The sequence below is a fragment of the Podarcis melisellensis genome, assembly GCF_964234715.1.
Source record: "Podarcis melisellensis genome assembly, chromosome: 3".
Classification (NCBI taxonomy): Eukaryota; Metazoa; Chordata; class Lepidosauria; order Squamata; family Lacertidae; genus Podarcis; species Podarcis melisellensis.
In genome coordinates, this window is record NC_138530.1 from 48,007,173 (window position 1) to 48,026,380 (window position 19,208).

General features: G+C 43.8%; 1 protein-coding gene across 1 annotated transcript in view; it reads right to left on the reverse strand.

The window, feature by feature from the left end:
• Positions 1-13,346, reverse strand: part of PGBD5 (piggyBac transposable element derived 5) — a 64,746-nt gene extending 51,400 nt beyond the window's left edge. Inside the window, exon 1 of the mRNA XM_081906870.1 lies at positions 12,635-13,346. Coding sequence (XP_081762996.1) covers positions 12,635-13,319 — 685 coding nt within the window. The 5' untranslated portion in view covers positions 13,320-13,346. The remainder of the gene's footprint in view (positions 1-12,634) is intronic.
• Between the last annotated feature and the right edge of the window lie 5,862 nt (positions 13,347-19,208).

Consider the following 19,208-nt stretch of genomic DNA (forward strand, 5'->3'; position numbering starts at 1 on the left):
GATTGCAGCCACCATGTCTCTTTAGGATATATACACATGCATATGAGTGGAAAATAGGATTGCCGCCTTTGTTCTGGCAAAATACAGGACAGGGTGGGGCAGGGGTTGGGGGGCTATTTTTCTCCCATCTAGTGCTGAAATGAATTCAGAGAAATCCATTATAATCTATTGCAGCCTAAATGCCCCCTCTGGAATTTTATACACACACACACACACACACACACACACACACACACGTGTAAATCTGTTTGTGCTTTGCTACCCAGAGCTTACATACATGACCTTTTCCACACCCTTTCTCACAAACACATCTGGAGAGAATCCCTAACTTGGCAGAGGGAGAGGGAGGAGTGGAAATACAGGACAAACTGTATCCTGTATTGAATCAATAGAGGACATAGCATCTTACATTGAACTACAGGCTGATCCGATATTATACAGGATGGGAAGGCAGGTCAAGGGTCAACAGGCTCACCCCATATCAGGTAGTGGTACAACAGCATTGCGCTAAAGTTCTGCTTCAGCTCTTCTTTGCAAGCCATCCATTCTAAACTTCTTAACATTTCCCCAGGGAAACATTTGATGAATGAAAGCCAAAAGTTCCCTGCATAATCAAGGACACAAGGCGCACGTCCTCTGTGCTTGCTCAGTGCATTTCTACTGCCACTCAGAATATTTTAACTGCAAAGAAAACATGGCCCAAATGAGCATTGGAGTTAAAATAAAACAAAGTGGTTCTATGGCACGAGGGGGAAATAACCTGTCCTTGCGTTTGCTATGTTTTTCTTCTCTTTGGCCATCATTTAGGAAAATAACAGCATTTTTAAAGCTAAAACTGTTGACGCTCCACACTCTGCTCAGCAGTGCACTGCAGATCTTGCAAACATGGCCAGCTCCCAAAAGGCAGGTCCAGCTCTCTGCATTAATCAAGTTATCTCCTTGGTTTCCTGGCATAAATGTCTAGATTGTGCTATAGCAGGGCATGTGGGCCTGGTTAAAATCTCTCCAGCTGAGAGGGATTTTTTGGCAGATGGGGGCACAGTGACATTCTCTTAGTAAAGGGGGGTTGTATCGTTTTCTGGGACGGTTCCCATCCTTTTCAAAGGAGGCTTAGCACATAGGATTTCCCAGTGAGCTGTACGCAAAAGGTTTTCAGTAATCTAGCAGTTTGCAGGTGACGTTTCCTAGAAATGTAGGTCGAAAACACCTTCCAGTGAAGACAGATGTGCTCTGGGGTCTTCAGAGGTCTTTAAGAAACTTGGGCTGTCATTTCAGACCAGGGCTAGAAGTGGACACAGAGGTAACCTAAGATTTGATGTGGTTTTGACAGCAGCACTGGTTATAAATGGTGGTTTTTATTTCATTTTTAGCAAGGATGCACGAGATAAACTTAACACAGGCTACCATGGAAATGCCATTTTATTTTTCATTCCCTATTTCAGTAATACAGTGGTACCTCCGGTTTAGTACTTAATTCGTTCCGGAGGTCCGTTCTTAACTTGAAACTGTTCTTAACCTGAAGCACCACTTTAGCTAATGGGGCCTCCTGTTGCTGCCGCGCCGCCGGAGCACGATTTCTGTTCTCATCCTGAAGCAAAGTTCTTAACCTCAAGCACTATTTTTGGGTTAGCGGAGTCTGTAACCTGAAGCATATGTAACCTGAAGCGTATGTAACCTAAAGCGTATGTAACCCAAGGTACCACTGTACACTATTACCGAAATAGCCTCAAAAGTAAACAAGTATACTCTTAACTTGCATGCTTAATGTAATTATTAATCAACCAATGTTTTGCAGTGCAATCACATACATGTCTACTCAGAAGTAAGGCCAAATGGATTCAATAGGGATAACTCCTAGGTAAGTGGGAAGAGGAATGCAGCCATAGTGGGTTAATCAACTAAGACTGGAATCCTATACCCACGTACCTGCGAATAAGCCCCACTGAACTCCATGGGACTTCTACACAGACATACTTAGGATACACTTTGTTCCCTGTAAGCTAACAAAAGCTTGCAGCCCTAATTAAAAGCAAAGGGAAGTGGTCACGTAACCGCAGCCTTTGTTAGAACTCCCGATCAATTGGTCACAACCAAGGATAGGCTAATCTGTCAACTTTGGTTTCTCTTAGTTTCTCATTGTTCCTGTTTTGGTTCTTCACATTTCCACATCGGTTTGGAAAAAAAAAAGTCCTCAAGAAAATTCAGCATGCTAGTGCAAATTTCTCCTAAAATACACATTTTTATATGCAATTTCTCCTAATATACGGATTTTTGCAAATCAATAATGCATTCTTGTATTCTCTTTTCAATAACGCATGCATTTATATACACACTAGTATGTGCATTTTAAGACATTAATTGAATAGAGAACTGCACTGCAAAATTCTGAAAAGTGCAAATTCTGAAGGATGGCTGTTTTAATGCATTATTATTATTATTATTATTATTATTAAGTGCAAATCATGTAGATTCAACTTGAACTGCATCAACCTCTTCCCCTATTCTTAATTACAAATCCATTAATTCCTCCCATACCCAGAATTCCCAGGTTTACATCAGTAGCAACCCCTTGCTAAGGTTTTAAGGACTGGATCTCTCCATTGTTCTGCATTTAGTCCCACAGAGCTATTCTAGATGCTGAAATGATTGAATGGATTATCCGCAAGGGAAAAGCAGAGTGTGCTCATTCAGACTCATCCTGGATTAAACTTGGGAAGTATCTATAAGAGCATCACTCAAATGATTCATGCCTGTGTAAGTGCATATACAAATAATGAAGGGAGAATAAGGCCATGATCCTCTCCAGCATTAATAGGGTTGCAGCCCTTTCCTTCCTCCTACTGTATTATCTTTATATCCACTTATACAGCAATGGGTCCCAGTTTAATCCTGGATAAATCAGAATGCACACTGTCTTTCTCTCCCTCCCAGCTACACACACTTACCTGAGAGTAAGTCCAACTCCCAGGGGCTTCAAATGAGGCTGACATCGATATATAGGATTGTACTGTTAGTACTGCATGTGGCTTTTGCTACGTTGAATGGAAGTTGGGCTTCCATTTTGGTTCCAGTTTGGTTCTGAGTGCTTCAGTGACTGAGCTGAGGGCAAGGGGACAGGAAGCACAGAAATAAGAAGGGAGAGAGCATCACTTTGCAGTTATCAGCAAGAGCCTGGGTGACAGGAACATAGCTCATACCTCTGTGTTGAGCAGATCTGTGCTCGTGCTTCTCCAAAGCTATTCCAGAAAAATGAAGTACTGACCGTTCTACCCCTTACAAACCTGTGTAGAAGCCTCACTGCATGGATTATTATAATCACATAATGCAACCATCATGCACACCTGCGAGGCAGCCAACCGAGGAGCAGAGGGCTTGCCAGGCAGGGGAAACCTGATTGGTGGCATCAAAGAAAAAGAGATGTTTGAACTTGTAAAGAGCAAACTTGCAAGTGGGGCTGTGTACTAAGGAGAAAGAGAAGACAGCCCACCTAAAGCGTGGGGGGAGATGCAAGACAGACGACTCCAGCAGCATTCAATTTATGATCATTATGTCTTTTAGAACCATTACAAAGGCAGGGGGAAACAAGCTTGCTCTGTAGGAGGAAAGACAACATGCTCTTGTTAACAGCCAAACTTTGTGGGCATATTATTTAGCCACAACCTTCTGAATTCAGTATCACCACCATCGTCAGGTGTTAACCACAATGAACATTATTAAAATTAGATCTTTTTATTCTCCCCTCACTTCCTCCTCCTGCTGCAAATCTACCCCAATATGATAGGATCTGTTCTGTGACTCCAATGTATATACTACTTTTTCTCACTGAAAAAGACAACCCTGAAAAGACTCCTGTATTATATCCCCTGGCACTGTGCAGATATCCTCATGCTGCTTCTCACCATTGTCTGCTAGATGCCCATGTCTGATATCTCAAGCTTAATTTTAAAAAGTCTAATGTTTTCAAAATCCTGCTATAAGCAGCAGGACAAATACAGCAGCCTGAGAACTGAGCACTCACAGCCTGCTTTTTTAAAAAGCAAACTTTAAAGGTAGCTAACATATAAAGCCCTGGAACAACACACCTGAAATGTTGGCAGGGCTAACCCCCTCTATAGTGGCTACCATAACCACAAAGTTCATGCCACTATGTCAGAAACCAAGAATGTTATAGCCATTTACATGTTGCAATGCAAGTCAATGGGATTTTTAGAGTTGTGTAAAACTCAGGTGCAGATTAGGTCAAACTAGGTCCAGATTAGTCTGAAACAGACCGGGCCTCAGCAGCACTTACAAATCAGATTTGGTTGGAGGTCCATGCACAGTCTTATTGCTTACCTGTAACGGCAAAGCATTTCTGAATAAGTTAAACAGAACAGATCCCGATACTTGACGATCCCCACTGCTTACTTCCTTTCAGTGTGAAAGCTGTCATTTATTCCCAGCATCTGGTTTCTGTTCTTTAACCAATTACAGATCCCCAAGAGAGCCTGTCCTCTTATACGATGACTGCCAATTTCACCCAAGAGCCTTTGGTGAGAGACTAAGCTTTTTGAAAGCCCAGTGTGAAATATCTACTAGTTATTCCTCTCTGCAGGTTTGTTGATACTCAAAGATACTAACTACCTTTTAGAAAAATTATAATATTCTTGATAAATATTTCTTAACTAACTTCCTCTTGAAGAATTTTATAGCTGCAAAGGAAAGAACTGCCTGGCCAAAAAATAAACCGAGGGGGGGGGGGTCTGTGTACTGATTTTATGCTAAATTCCTTCATATCTCAATTGAAATAATACATGCCATCCCTTAAGAAAAACTGGTAGTACTTAAAATTTTGCAATCTCTATTCTGCAAGACAGATATCATGCATAACTAGAACATTTTTTAAAAGAAAAAGGTAAGAAGAGTTATAATGTTGAAAAATCACAAGCGTTAAATAAGCAGAAAAGTGTGGGGGGGGGACATGTTCTGTCACACTTTTGAAAAGCTTTATATAATAGAGATAGTCTAGAATTTATATTATTTATATGATCTCTCTGCTTCATTGCAATGCCTCCAACACTGGAAAAAGATTGACAGATTCACTGAGCCCAGCTGTAAGATCCACGAGATTTTCTTCTCTGAAAGAAAAATTATCCTTTTTTAAAGGCACTTCTCTGGAAAAGGAATGACTAATGCCATTTGCATCAAGAGACTGGCTCTGTGACTAACTCTCCTAAGGTTTTTTTTTTCTTTTTGCTGAGATCTCAATGTACATTTCCTGGGCCTATGTAAAAAATAGACAACTTCGCCTGATGTTAGCATTGCAACATTTGGCTCCCATCCCACCTCCGTTGTCCTTCTTGAGATAACCCACAGAGGTCTGGTCAGGAAGGTAACATGGCCCCAGTACTGTGCTTCTTCCAAGTCCCATTGCCTTTGGAGGTGATAGCTCAGTCTGCTTTGCCGACAGAGGGCTCCAGCTTCAATCCCTGGCACTGGGGAAGGACACTAAGACCCTAGAGAGTCAACAGTACTGAACTAGCTGGACCAGTGGTCCGATGTGTTTGAGATCAGGCAGCTTCCTAAATGCTGTGGCTGACTGACACACAACACAGACTGGCTCTAGACTGTGGAGCTCACTTCCTCCGGAATCCTGTTTGACCACCCCCCCTTTCTGCAATTTCAGCAAACTGGAAATATGTTTTTTCTTTTGCCAAGCTGTTGCTTTGCTTGGAGTTTTTGCTGTCCTGCTGCTGCTGTACTTTCAGGCTCCTTCTTATTTTTAGCTCTGCTTGTTTTTATTATTGCTTTGTTATCATGATATGCTCCCCCCCCCCCTTCTAACATTAGCAGCCACTTTAGGGACCGAGCGGGGCTGACAAGTGAGGAAGCAATGTATTAGTAAATATTAATAAATATTATTTCCAGTGGGGGTGGGGCAGATATTTGTATTCACGGTGATTCTGCAAGAATGCTCTTTCATACAACCATAGAGTTGGAAGGGACCGCATCTGGTCTAACCCCCTGCAATGCAGGAAACTCAACTAAAGCATCCATTTTACCTTTCCTTTTACATTTTCTGGCACAGGAATATAGGACGCCTTATACCATGCCAAACCATCTACCTCAGAATTATTTACTACGCTGTATAGCTGTGGCTCTCCAATGTTTCAAATACGAGTCCTTTTCACTGACCTATCTGTAGAAGTAGGGGATTGAACCTGCGACTTTTGACACACAAAGCATTTGCTCCCCAACTCAGAGCTCCTTCCCATATTTATTGCACTCCCTGCCCTCTGTCTGATGGGTGAGGGGGAAGTGTCCCCACATCCAAAAAGCCCTTTTCTTTTCACACACCTTGTCCCCCATTTGCTTTTGAACTTTCTAGTTTTAAAATACATAGGGTTTGATCTACCTAAGACTCACAGTCAATGGACCCAAGTTAGTTACATTCAGACTTTGAGTTTGATGAATGCTGGATGCAGTCCCTGGTGTTCCTCTCAAATGTCCTTTTCACATGTAATTTTCCCCCGTGACAAAATTGGTTCTCTGTACGTGTTACCCACAGCTTCCCTCTCTCTTACTTTTAAGTTTCTGAAACATTTGCATCATCCCCCATATTAGATAAATTGTCACGAACAGGATGCTTCCCAGCTCCTGTTGGCTTTTCCTTAGGAATATTCATCTTTAGCTTTGCATTTCCAGAAAATAAGACTTCAAACCTACAACTGCTTAAAGGCAGAAATAGCAAGAATATGTCTTCTTATCTTGATTCCAGCTTCCATGCCATTTTTAAAAAGAGACATTCATCCTTTGCAGAACAAAGGTCTGCATTTTGTTTAGGTTCTAGATTCAAACCAGCAGTTTGCTACCACTAGCATATGGCAGCCCAGAAGGTTTCCCAAGAGGGAAAGCAGCTCTCAGGCTGAAAAGGGTCTTTTGCTCCTGATCTAGTCCAGCATCCTTCTTCCCACAGTGGCCAGCCAGACACCTCCACAAAGCCCACAAGCCTGTTAGGAGGCAACAGTCCCTCTCCCCTCTCCCGCTGATATTCAGCCAAAAACTATCCCCAGGCCTGGAGGTTCCAGTTAACTAGAAGCTGCCGATAGCCTTATCCTCCATTAAATTTGCCTAAGCCCATCTTAAAACCCGGCCATAGTTCCATCACCACATCATATGGCAGAGAATTCCATCAATTAAAACACACGTGGTACAAAGTAGCACTTGATCTTGTCTGTCCTAGAGTCACCTGCCAAGCATTTTCAATTTAGGGCACTGTGTTGTAGCAAGCAGGTCAGCCTCTTACTCCATCCATCTGGCCCAGGACTGTCTATTCTGATTGGCAGAGGCTCTCCAGGGTCTTCAGCACTGGTTTTTCCTGTTACTTGCTACCTGGTCCTTTTAACTAGAGATGCTAGGAATTAAATCTGGGACCTTCTGCATGGAAAGGATAAGCTCAAACCCATTTGTTGCTCTCCCTTGTCAGTCCCCCTGCAATGGAGTGGCGGGGGCAAGGGCCTTATTCCAAAAGCCAAGCTTTACTGAATGTTTGGAAATTTCCCTCCCATCAGCATCATCAGGGACCTTCTGGCTCCAGCCATTTTGCTGCCCAGCACCTCCATATGCCAGCAACCAACTTTTATTAACAGGAAGGATAATAATATTCACTCCAACATAAAAACTGATCTGGCAGAGGCAACACATACCTTAGATTGGGCAGGAGTCTCTCATCTTACTGTGCTTCCCTCCACCTCCTCCAAATCTGCTGTAGGATTGCAAGACCCCCATATCAGTAATTGCAGGGGGGGAGAAAAGATGAGATCTGATAGAACAATCTCCTTGGTGCTACGTTGAAGTCCACTCTTTATTTTTAACTCACAAGCTAATGGATTATGGAACGAAAGTATCACACAAGGTAGACTGTGGTTTTCCCAACCCTACTCTATGAAGCAGTCTCATGTTCTTAAATGGATTTATTCTTAAGTGAGTGTTTTGAGATCAGCAATCTAAGATGGCTATACAAAATATCGAGACAAAATAGATCTTGGCAACTATTAGATTGCTGAAGTTTGTAGTCACGTGGTCCAGAGTATATATTTGTCTGACTTCTAGAGCTCAGATGTATTGCAAAGTCAGTGTCTCTTCCCTGCAAAATTCTTCTCCAGCTCAGGATGTGAAAAGAGTTAAATGTACGACTAGGGGCCAGACTGTCTTACAGCTAAATGTACAAAAATTGAAAACGTTCATCTTTTTTTATTCAAGACTAGGACACTAAATCATAGCATCAGTGGAGCCACTAAGGGGTGGATTTTAGAGCTCTGGGATCCCTGAGTTATTGGCCTATTGTCTTGGGAGAAAATGAGCTGTTCAATCTCTGAAAGTGCCTGATGTATCACAGGGAAGCTCCCCAACCAGAGTGAGTTAAAGCCTGGGACTTTAGGTTCCATCTATACTGGCTTTGTAAATCTTCCCTCTCCCCTGCGATAGCTCAAGTCACTGTAGACCTGGGAGCACAACTAGGGCAGAGGTCTTACCAAACACATGGGCTAAATACAAGAAGTGTACAAAGTATATCAAGCTAGTCTTGTTTCCCTTTCAGCTCATGTGGCTCAAGAATATTCCCTGAGCTTGATCCAATAGTTTGTCAATTTTGGTTTCTCATTTTTTCACCCAAGTATAATGCATTTGTTATTTTCACTAATGTATTTATTTTTATGCATGTGCCAACTTAGTATATGCATACAGTGGTACTTCAGGTTACAGATGCTTCAAGCTACAGACGCTTCAGATTACAGACTCTACTAACCCAGAAATAGTACCTCGGGTTAAGAACTTGCTTCAGGATGGGAACAGAAATCACGTGGCGGCGGCGCAGTGGCAGCAGGAGGCCCCATTAGCTAAAGTGGTACCTCAGGTTAAGAACAGTTTCAGGTTACATATGTAACTTATATATGTAATATATGAATGTATGTATGTTTACTAAAAATTAATTAATAAAAATTATTCGGGGGGGGGAGAAAGAACAGTTTCAGGTTAAGAACGGACCTCCGGAACAAATTAAGTTCTTAACCTGAGGTACCACTGTTTTTTGTACACATAACCTGGCTGGAAAGTTGCCCTCCAAATTCAGCAGAGTGCAAATTTTGAAGGATAGCTATGTTTTTTGGTTTGGGTAGTTATGGAAAGAATGAATTAGGCAAGTTCACTTCAAATGCAAACTGAATCAAAATTCTCCCTCCATCCCTATAGTCAAACAAGCTCAGGGACCACAGCCTTTCCAGAGCTACACCTTGTGCCAGTAGCTCAGGTATTATGCAAATCCTTGGAGCCTCTAAAAATAAAATAATCATCCTTTGGGGTGGTCTTTTTTGTTTCTTTTATTTGCTTTGTTGTTGTTTTTTACACATTTCTATCTATAGTATCCAGGGCCAGTAAATTAAAAAAAAGGAAACTGAAAAAGCGAAAGAGAAGAAAATACATAAAGGATTGGGTGGAGAAAATAAGAAGCAATAAACACATAAGAGAAACTCTAACAAGAAGTAAAATAACTTGGTTTAAATATATACAACTGGAGCAATGGACAAAGAAGTGGTTAAGGGAAAACAAGAACTGCCAAGAATATACAAAATATGAAAAAAAAATTATAAAAAGGGGAGGTAAAGAAGAAAATAGTTATAAAAGGTATTTACACCAGTCAGATTAAATCAAATAAATAAGGCATATTTGGTGTTACGTTGGAGGGGATGTTCACATGTGTTGGGGGTGTAAATATAGTATCCAGGGCTTAAACGAACTGAGAAACCAACATACAATTTTGAGAACCAATTGAAGAAATTACGAGCTAGACAAGAAGTCTCTGAAAACAAACGAACTCCCCCACCACACATACACAGATAAATAATTCCAAAACAATCCCAACTGGAGCAACACCCACTCCTACTTGCTAAACAGCTGTTGTCAACTTCTGCTCACATTGTCCAGTTCTTACAATTCAGTGCAGTGAATGCATCCAGTATAGTGGTGGGATTCTTCATTAAGAAAATGCTAAATGCTACAATATAATTTTAACCAGGTTACATCCAACATTCACCAACTTTGAATTTCCTAGTCAGACTCATTAGGAGTCCCATCTGACACAGTCATTAATCCACAACTCATAAATGTCTACCTAGACCAAGGATTAAGAACCTGTGGCCCTTCAGATGTTGTTGGATTCCATCTTTCATGAGCCCCAGCCAATGGCCAAAGATGGTGGGCGCTAAAGACCATCAACTTCAGGAGTGTCACAGTCTGGACATTGATTCTATGATTCTGCAGACTAGATGACAGCAAGTAGATACAGTATGTGCTTCATGAGAAACGCACCCCTCCCACTCACTGCAGAATGTCAGAGAGCCCTGCATCATGTGCTTTGTTGTTCAGAAGTACCCTTAGGGCCGATTCACACTTGCACCTTTATCACTTAGAACTTGTCACCCACTGGCTCTTGGTAGAACCGTCTCTATGGGCAAAAATTACTGTATTTGAGCAACACAAATGCAGATTCTCACATGCACAATGTATTACCATTTTTTACAGTCAAGTCATCACTTGCTGTTGCAGTCACTGAGCGGTGAACATTCATTTGTGAACTCTCCTGGAATCATCCAAGGAGAAGGGCTTATGATCCTGCTAATCCAATTCCTACCCCTCCTGGGATCTCAGGAGAGAAAGGGACAAGGCAAAGACCATCTCAGAAGACCACCTCCAGCCAGAACATCTCAAAAGACCACCTCCAGCTAGACTTACCTCCACCTGCCACCAACTGCCCCAGAAGATGAATTCCAAAAACATATTAACATGTTTAATGTGTTGATATTGATTATTGCTTTTAAAAATGTAATTTAAATGCTACTTGTAAGCCAACTTGAAAGGATTTGTATCCTAAAAGGTGGGATATAATCCATTCTCATAAATAATCAATCATAAACAAGAGGCAGTTGTCATTTTCCAAAAGTAGCCAAGCCCTGCCTGCCAATGACTAAGCTTTCAAAGTTTCTGACTGGCATGTAGATCTACACTTAGTTAAAGTGATATCCAAAGAAAACTTAGGAACCTCTGTGCATCCATTCCTGAAAGCCACCTCACTCCTTTCTCCTCCTGCGCAGCTGGTTTCCCAGGCCCCAGCCTAAGAAAAGCTTGTTCCCCTCATGACTAACAGGCATGATGAAGAGGAGTCTGCCCTACAAGCTCGTCTTTTAATGAGGCCAGGATGCAGCCAGACATTCAGGGCTGGGCTGTCGCACTAGCTCTGGGGATCTTGCAGCTCATTTATGTCTGCTGACCCACTCCTTACAAGATGCATTGAGACGGCTTGGCTCAGCAGTTGAACACCCAAGGCTTCCTTGTTGCCAGTCAGGTTAGAGAGGAATTCTCTCAAGCAGAAATTTCCAAAATGCTCTGTTATTTGAAAGGATGACCATTTTACTGCACAGGGTGGTCCCCTTTTCAGGAACACACTTCCAAGGTGCTTTGTTTTTGAATGCTCCTCAGCTCCCTCAAACTCTACAGATCAGACCACACGGCCAGTTCAGAAACTGGAAAATGTAATGGATCTGAGACTTTTTGAGGCTTTGCCCTCTAAACAGATGGAGTGGGATGGAGCCTGGCTTAGTTCCCTTATTTTTATTAGTAGTCATTATTATTTCCTCTCGATACAAGGTCCCAGGGCAGGTTACAACAATGTCAAAATACAGCACCATAAAAACCAGTTTCCCACTCCCCTTTTATATTTTATTTTTAATTTATATTTATTATTTATATTTTATTAAAGAGAACAATAATGGGGAGGGACCTCAGCTGAGTGGTAGAGCATTCGCCTTGCATGCAGAATGCCCCAGGTAGAGCTGAGAAAGCCACTGTTTGAAACCCCCAGCAGCCGCTGCCAGTCTGTGTGGACAGCACTGAACTAGCTGGATCAACTAGCTCTGACCTGCTCTAAGGCAGCTTCCTGTGCTTCCCGGAGAGCGATGCGCCTTTTCCGCATCTCCTCTCCTCTGGGCAGATCTAGGCAGCAGCGGTGACTGCAGTCTGGCACTGGCGAGATCAGCTTCCTTCCTCCTCTCCTTCGAGCTCGCACAGAAGATGGCTCTGCTCAGGCAGGGTCGCCCCGCTTCAAAAGGGAGTTCTTTCCCCACCACCCCACAGTGTGGAAGAGTCACTCGATAGAAGAGCATCGCTGTTATTCATTTATAAAACGCACAAATCTCTTGACACTTTCCTGGCTAGGCACAGCAGCAGCACGGATGCAACAGGGGACCATCCCATTACAGATCGAGGCACACTTTCGACTGTGCCGCCGTCTTTGGGAATTAAGCGGGGCGCTCCTCGCAAGAAGAACCGGCCAACAGGGCGAGGAGGAAGTCATGCACCTACCCGGGAGCCCGTCCAGACGTGCTCTTCCCTAAGTTCGCGGGTCTTTCCCTTTCCAGGGGCTGCGCTTTCCCCGCACCACCCAGTAACTCCCCACTTCTCCCCACCGCACTTTACAGAATCCTCGGAACGAGGAGCGAAGGGTTGCTACTCCCCCCACGCGCATACTTAGAGACCCACGCATTTCGAGTCACCTAAGCTCCCCCACCGTCTCTCTCTCACACACACACCCGAGCCGATTTACCGCTGCTATCTTTGAAGGAAGGGGTCGCGGTGTTTCTCAGGCTCTGGCTCCAGCCCCTCTTCTCATCCTCCACCTCCTCCTCTTCCACCTTCTCTTCTTCCTCCTGCTGCTGCTCCAGGGAAGCCGGGCAAGCCGCCTCCGAGCCACCGGGCACTTGCTGCTGCTTCTGCTCGGCCGCTGGCTTGGCTCCGCGTCTCGCCGCCGTCCTTCCCCGCTGGCTGCGTCCTCCGTCCGGGGCTTCGCGCTCCTCGTCGGCGTCCTCGTCGGAGGCGGAGCGCGACTCGGCCGTGGTGCTGTAGAAAGGGTTGCCGCCGCTGCTGTCCTGGCCCGACTCGCCGAAGACGTCGTCGGAGATCTGCAGGCTCTCGTAGCGGCAGCGGGCCGCCTCCAGCAGCGAGAGCGCCTTCAGCCTCTGGCCGCCGCCGCCGCCGCCCTCCGCCATCATCTCGCCCGCCGGCGCCAGCAGCAGCCCCCGCTCGGCCGGGTCGTCCGGCCGCAGGCAGCAGCCCAGCAACAGCAGCGGCTCGGTCACCGAGGGAGGCAGGCAGGCTGCGGGAGCAGCAGCACAGCCGCTTTCTCCTCCTCCACCGCCTCCGCCGCCTCGGAGCCCAGCCTCCCGTTCTCCCCGGCACAACCCGCCCCTGTGTGTGTGCAGAGCCATGGGTGGAAGCAGCCAGCTCAACATCTCTCCCTGTGCCTCATCGAGCCAATTGTAGCTGCAGTCCTGAAGCGGGAGGTGGGGTTTTATGCGCGCTCCGGACGCCCGGAGCCCGCCCCTTCCCCGCCCCCGAAAGGGGACGGTCTCCGCCGCTTAAAACCACAGGCTTGCCTGGGAGGAAGGCGAGAGAGCGGCTGCTGCGCACAGAGCAACCGCCCAGCCGGACGAGACGCCAAGCGCCTCGCCGAGCCCCTCTGCGCAGCTCCGGCTTGTGGAGCTGTCCAGCGGCGCTGGTGCTGAAACCCCACCAGCCTCTGGACTCCGTCCCCCAGAAGTCTGGAATGAGTGAGTTCAAGGCAGGGCGAGCGAGATCAAGCCGCCTCTCCACTCGCAACAGATGTGGCACATGGTCTGAAAGGAAAGTCGGCAAGCAGCAGGACCCAGCAGGACTGGTCGGCTGACCGGAGCCGGAAAAGAATTGGGGAAAGTGGGGAGGGTGGGAATTGCACGCCTTTCTGCACAAACCTGGGACATGACAATCGGCTGGCCATAATAAGCATCCTGTCACATACCCTTCATCGCAAATAGCATCTGCAAGCACGCTTGTTGCACTCAACTGTGATGAAGGTCTTCGAGTCGCTTTCATGTCGGAGAAAATTGGAGTGGCACTAATACATCCTAAGAGCGCACTTTAGAGCATCTGGGAAAGACTGCAAAGAGGGGAAGAGTCGCTGCTCATCTGCAGCTCTGGAAGGTGGGGACCGAAGTATTGGGAAGTCAGACTTGTTTTCGAAATAGCTGAGACATACAATGATCTCGATCGTTCCCATGCCAGCATTGCTTCAGCAACTGGAAAGGAGAATGTTGGTTCTCTGGACATACCTAGCCCAGTAGCTGACCCTTGTTTTGCTGACCTCAGATTTCTAACATTACTAAAGGTGCATGGCGAAGCCACCCTGGTATGGTCTTGAGACTTGTTTTATTTAAAGTATTTGCACAATTACTAATTAAAAAAAACAATGTTGACTATAACAAAACAGGATAGAATATGAAACCTCCCATAAAACTCACGACATTGATAAAACCAGAAATACTAAAAGCACGTCCGGCCCAAAGATAAAACAAACAACTTACTGGAATCTGCTGCAATGTCAGTTTGCCTCCTGGGATTTATAGGCCTCCCAAGACCTGGATTTGCCATGATGCCACATGCCCACAGCTGCACTATGTGTACACAGGGAAGCCAGTATTTGGGGCCTCTGCACCTCAGGGCAGGGCAGGCTGCTACCTCCCAAGGTCATTTCCCAGAGCAGGGAGGCCCTTATCTGTGAAGTGCAACTCATGGCCTGCCCAGATGCCTCTAGGCACCATCATGTACCACTTAAGTATAAAATAAAAGTGCAAGATCTCAAGCTCTGAGTGATGCAGCAAGAAGGAATCACATAGTATCAATTTTGCACTAACTGCACTGGCCATTCATTTGTGACTGGACCCAGCTCAGGGTGCTGACTTTAATGCGTAAAGTCTGAAATGGCTTAAAGCCCAGCTACCTGAGAGAATGCCTCTTCCTAGGCTGGCTCCCCATGTGATCTGCAGGGGAGTCCTGTTTCATGTCTCCATCAATAAGCATAGTTTTCTATGCATGGAAAGGGGATAAGAATTTCTCTGTGTTGGTCCCCATTTGTGAAATTCCGTACCTATAGATGTAAAGCTGCCACTCTGACTAGTTTTTCCTTTTTAAAAAAAGGCAGTTGAAAACACAAAAAAGCATTTGGGTATGGCTATTTTTATGCTACTTATGAACTTGTTTCATTGGTTGAATTAACTGTTTAATGGTTTTGTTATGTGTGTTCACCACCCTGAAATCCTGGGGGTGAGGAGTGATTTACAAATGTAACAAACAAACAAACAAACAAACAAACAAACAAAAACATCTCTACATTTAAAGGTCCAGCAGATTCAGAGAAGGTAACTAAAGTATTTCTATTTCCACTTATGCTCCAGAAAAATAACCCAATTGTACTGGAATTTTTCCAGCTTGAAACCAGTAAAATACACCCATCCCTAGTGCCGGAATAAATAGGACAATTGACTCCTTTTAGTAGAGCAATGGAGTTAGGTGATGACGGTCTGCAGTTATAGTCACAACCTACAACTTAAAGGGCAGATCCACACAATGCATTCAGTGCACACTTACAGCACATGACTTTCCTAAAGAACCATGGAAACTGTGTCTCCCTCACAGAGATACAATTTCCAGCACTTTTAAACTACGGTTCCCAGCATCTTTTGGAAAAGCCACATGCTTTAAATGTGCATGGATGTGCTTAAATGTGTTGTGGATCTGCCCTTTAGCCAACAATCCTTAATGCAGACTACTTACCCCTATAATTAGGGTACTTAGATTTAAGAGATTAACCATGCAATCGCATTCATGTCTACTCAGGAGTAACTCCCATTCAGTTCGAGGGAGCTTACATTAAAGTAAATGGGTGTGGGGGTACAGTCTAATTCTGTCCATTCTGTCCATGTTTTTCTTTGTACGGGAGAAAATTATTAATATTCCAATTCAGGTGAAGGGTGCTTCTGAGTGTAGAACATGCCTCTGACATCTTCTGCTCGTGTTTACATTCCCTACTCTGGCATGAAGGCTATACAGAATGAGGGGGTGACAACTTAATTCATTTAGGATAGGGTTGTAAGTGTATTGCAGAGTGATGTTCAAATCCGTAAGCAAAATGGTAGCTTAGCTTCAGCTCTCAAGCAAATTATGTGGCTGGATTTTAAAAGAAAGAAAGAAAGAAAGAAAGAAAGAAAGAAAGAAAGAAAGAAAGAAAGAAAGAAAGAAAGAAAAGGAAACCTAGTATCTATGAATTTGCAAAGTATGTATACAATTTATTGAGCAACATTATTACTGAAGTCAGTACTCCAAAGGCAAGTAATCACAGCACTGCAATTCAGCTAAACCTAAATCTGTCTTAATCTAATGGATGATTACATATCACATCCTGCTTTCATGATAATTACTTTACCTATGTTTGGATAGTCAGACAAGAGTTGAAACAGTGAATAGAATATTGTAGCCATGGCAACCTGAAGTAGAGCTTTTAATTTCTCCCAAATATAAAGCTCTTCCCACTTTTATATTCTTCCATTTTGGGTCAGCAAAGATTCAGGGTGGAGTTCCTTGATCAAATGGCATGTCGGCCCACAATTTCCAATTCCTGCAATAAACAGCCAATGATCTCCCTGTGATATGTTATCAGGTTTTTTAAAAATAATAATAAAACCCTCTAAAAGTAAAAACAAAACACATTCTTAAAATTTCTATATCAAAACAAGAAAGAGGAACAGCAGGGACAGGATGTGATTAAACCAGACAGACCACACACATTTTATGTATCAAGTTAGAACTCAAAATCGTGTTCCACCATCATTCAATGGGATTACACATCATTAACAGAAAGTCTGTTGTCTAAAACAGAGTAGCATTATAGGACTAAAAGGTATAAGAAAATTTCCCAGTTCTAATGCTTCAGTGAGGACCCTCCATTTGTCAGTTCCCTGCAGGGGAACTGTCAGTTCCCTGAGTGCTCACTGGAAGGACAGATCCTGAAGCTGAGGCTCCAATACTTTGGCCACCTCATGAGAAGAGAAAACTCTCTGGAAAAGACCCTGATGTTGGGAAAGATGGAGGGCACAAGGAGAAGGGGATGACAGAGGACGAGATGGTTGGACAGTGTTCTCAAAGCTACCAGCATGAGTTTGACCAAACTGCGGGAGGCAGTGGAAGACAGGAGTGCCTGGCGTGCTCTGGGGTCATGAAGAGTCGGACACGACTAAACGACTAAACAACAAATTGGAATCCATCAGCCTCAGCCAACATGACAAATGATTAGGGATAATGGGAGCTGTAGACCCATAACAGCTGAGGTCACAGCCTCCCCACCCGGTCCTGGTAAGAATGAATTACTATGGTCTGATTCAGACACTTCATTTACATGAAGGAGTGAGCAAGTGCCCCTTCGTACTCCTGCTGCTGATGCTAAATGAATGATGATGATGTTGTTGTATGAGTACTAAAAGGTGCAACACAATATTATTGTGTTTAATGTTGCCAGGTTGTTTTGATACCAAAGGCTCTATTCCCCCCCCCCCCCAGTCATTTTTCTAATGGCTTGATTAGGACTGCTTCTGGAGTGAGCTTAAAGTTGCCGCCCAAACCTTACTTTGTGACAACTCATATTTGACATGCTCCTCACAGCCCAGGTGTATTTGCTGTTTCAATACAGTATTTGGGATCTTCTTTCTGCTTCACTATGTGATCCCATCCAATCAGGGATCCTGTAATGAACTTAAGGATGCTTTGGCATCATGGAGCTAATCAGATTTGGCTATGTGATGTCAGAGAGCAAGGGCAAATCAAACCAAACACATTGCCCTCACTTTGAAGGGGTATCAATCTGTAAATGTTCCTTTGACTGGTATAGGTTTGAGTAATATTATTGGAATAATTGGTTTATTTCCAAGTTCATCTCAAAGGGAACATATACACTTTGTCTATTAAACGTGAACAATTTGATGGGTTCTTGCTTCTATATTCTATTTGTATAGGAACATAACTATATCAGGTCAGGTCATCTAGCTACCTATGTTGACTGGCAGCAGTTTTATGGCCCAGGGCCTCCTAAGAGGCAGAGGTCTTGGAGATCGGTGCTGAAGATGCCAATGATTCTGTTTGGGACCTTCTGCATGCAAACCATGTCCTCTTCTCTAAGTATACAGTGGTACCTCTGATTATGTACTTAATTCGTTCTGGAGGTCCGTTCTTAACCTGAAAGTGTTCTTAACCTGAAGCACCACTTTAGCTAATGGGGCCTCCTTCTGCCGCTGCGCCGCTGCTGCACGATTTCTGTTCTCATCCTGAAGCAAAGTTCTTAACCCGCGGTACTATTTCTGGGTTAGCGGAGTCTGTAACCTGAAGCATATGTAACCCGAGGTACCAGTGTAGTCTATCTGGTTGCAAGGATAAAATGAGGACAGGAAAGAGCCATGTATAGATTCCTTGACAGAAGGGCGAGATATAAATGCAACAAGAAATAGGGAAACATAGATCTTGTTTCTTTTGAAAAACAAGGTTTCTATTTACCTGGAACAAAAGTTGGATTTAAAAAAAACCAGAAAAGTCACAAGTAATTAAGGTGCCAGCTACCTTTGCTAAAGCGGGAGCTAAAATTAGGACCGAGACAGGAATACGTTTGCAGCATAAATCATAAAGTGTGCATTTATAATTAATTTTCAAGGTTTTAAATGCAGGTTTGTAGAGAAGTACATCTAAGCCCCAGATGATTCAGAAAGAAACAGAAGTGGAGTCTATTTTAACCATTGTTAAGACTTGGGAAATTGGCTGCATGTTTTAGTCGTCTGTTTTTGCTATTGTCCTCATGAGATGTCATGTGCTCATATATGAGTGAATGATTACTTGCCCAATGGTACTTAAGCTGAGATGAAAATAAGCCATTCATTCATGTACAAATGCAGTATTCCAAAAATATTTCAAAGATGTGCACTTTAAAAAAAAAGATATGTGTTACTAAATCCACATTTTACAAAGAACAGCATGCTTGGTTCATGACAATCATTTGTGGTGCATAGCTTAAAACAAGCAGTAATGGAGCAATTCATTTTTCATCCAAAGAATCGGTTTGAGAAATGGGTAAATATATAATTCTGCAACATACCAGTCATTCGAGCAGGAGTGGTTAAGCCCTGAACTGGGTCTTTGATCTATTCCACCCCAACCCCCAATTGGTGGGTTCCCAAGACACCACTGATTTTGGTGGTGACAAAAAGTGGGGAAATTAAAGCAGTAATTAATGTTAACGTAGCATGTTAATCTGTGCAGCTGTTAGCCTG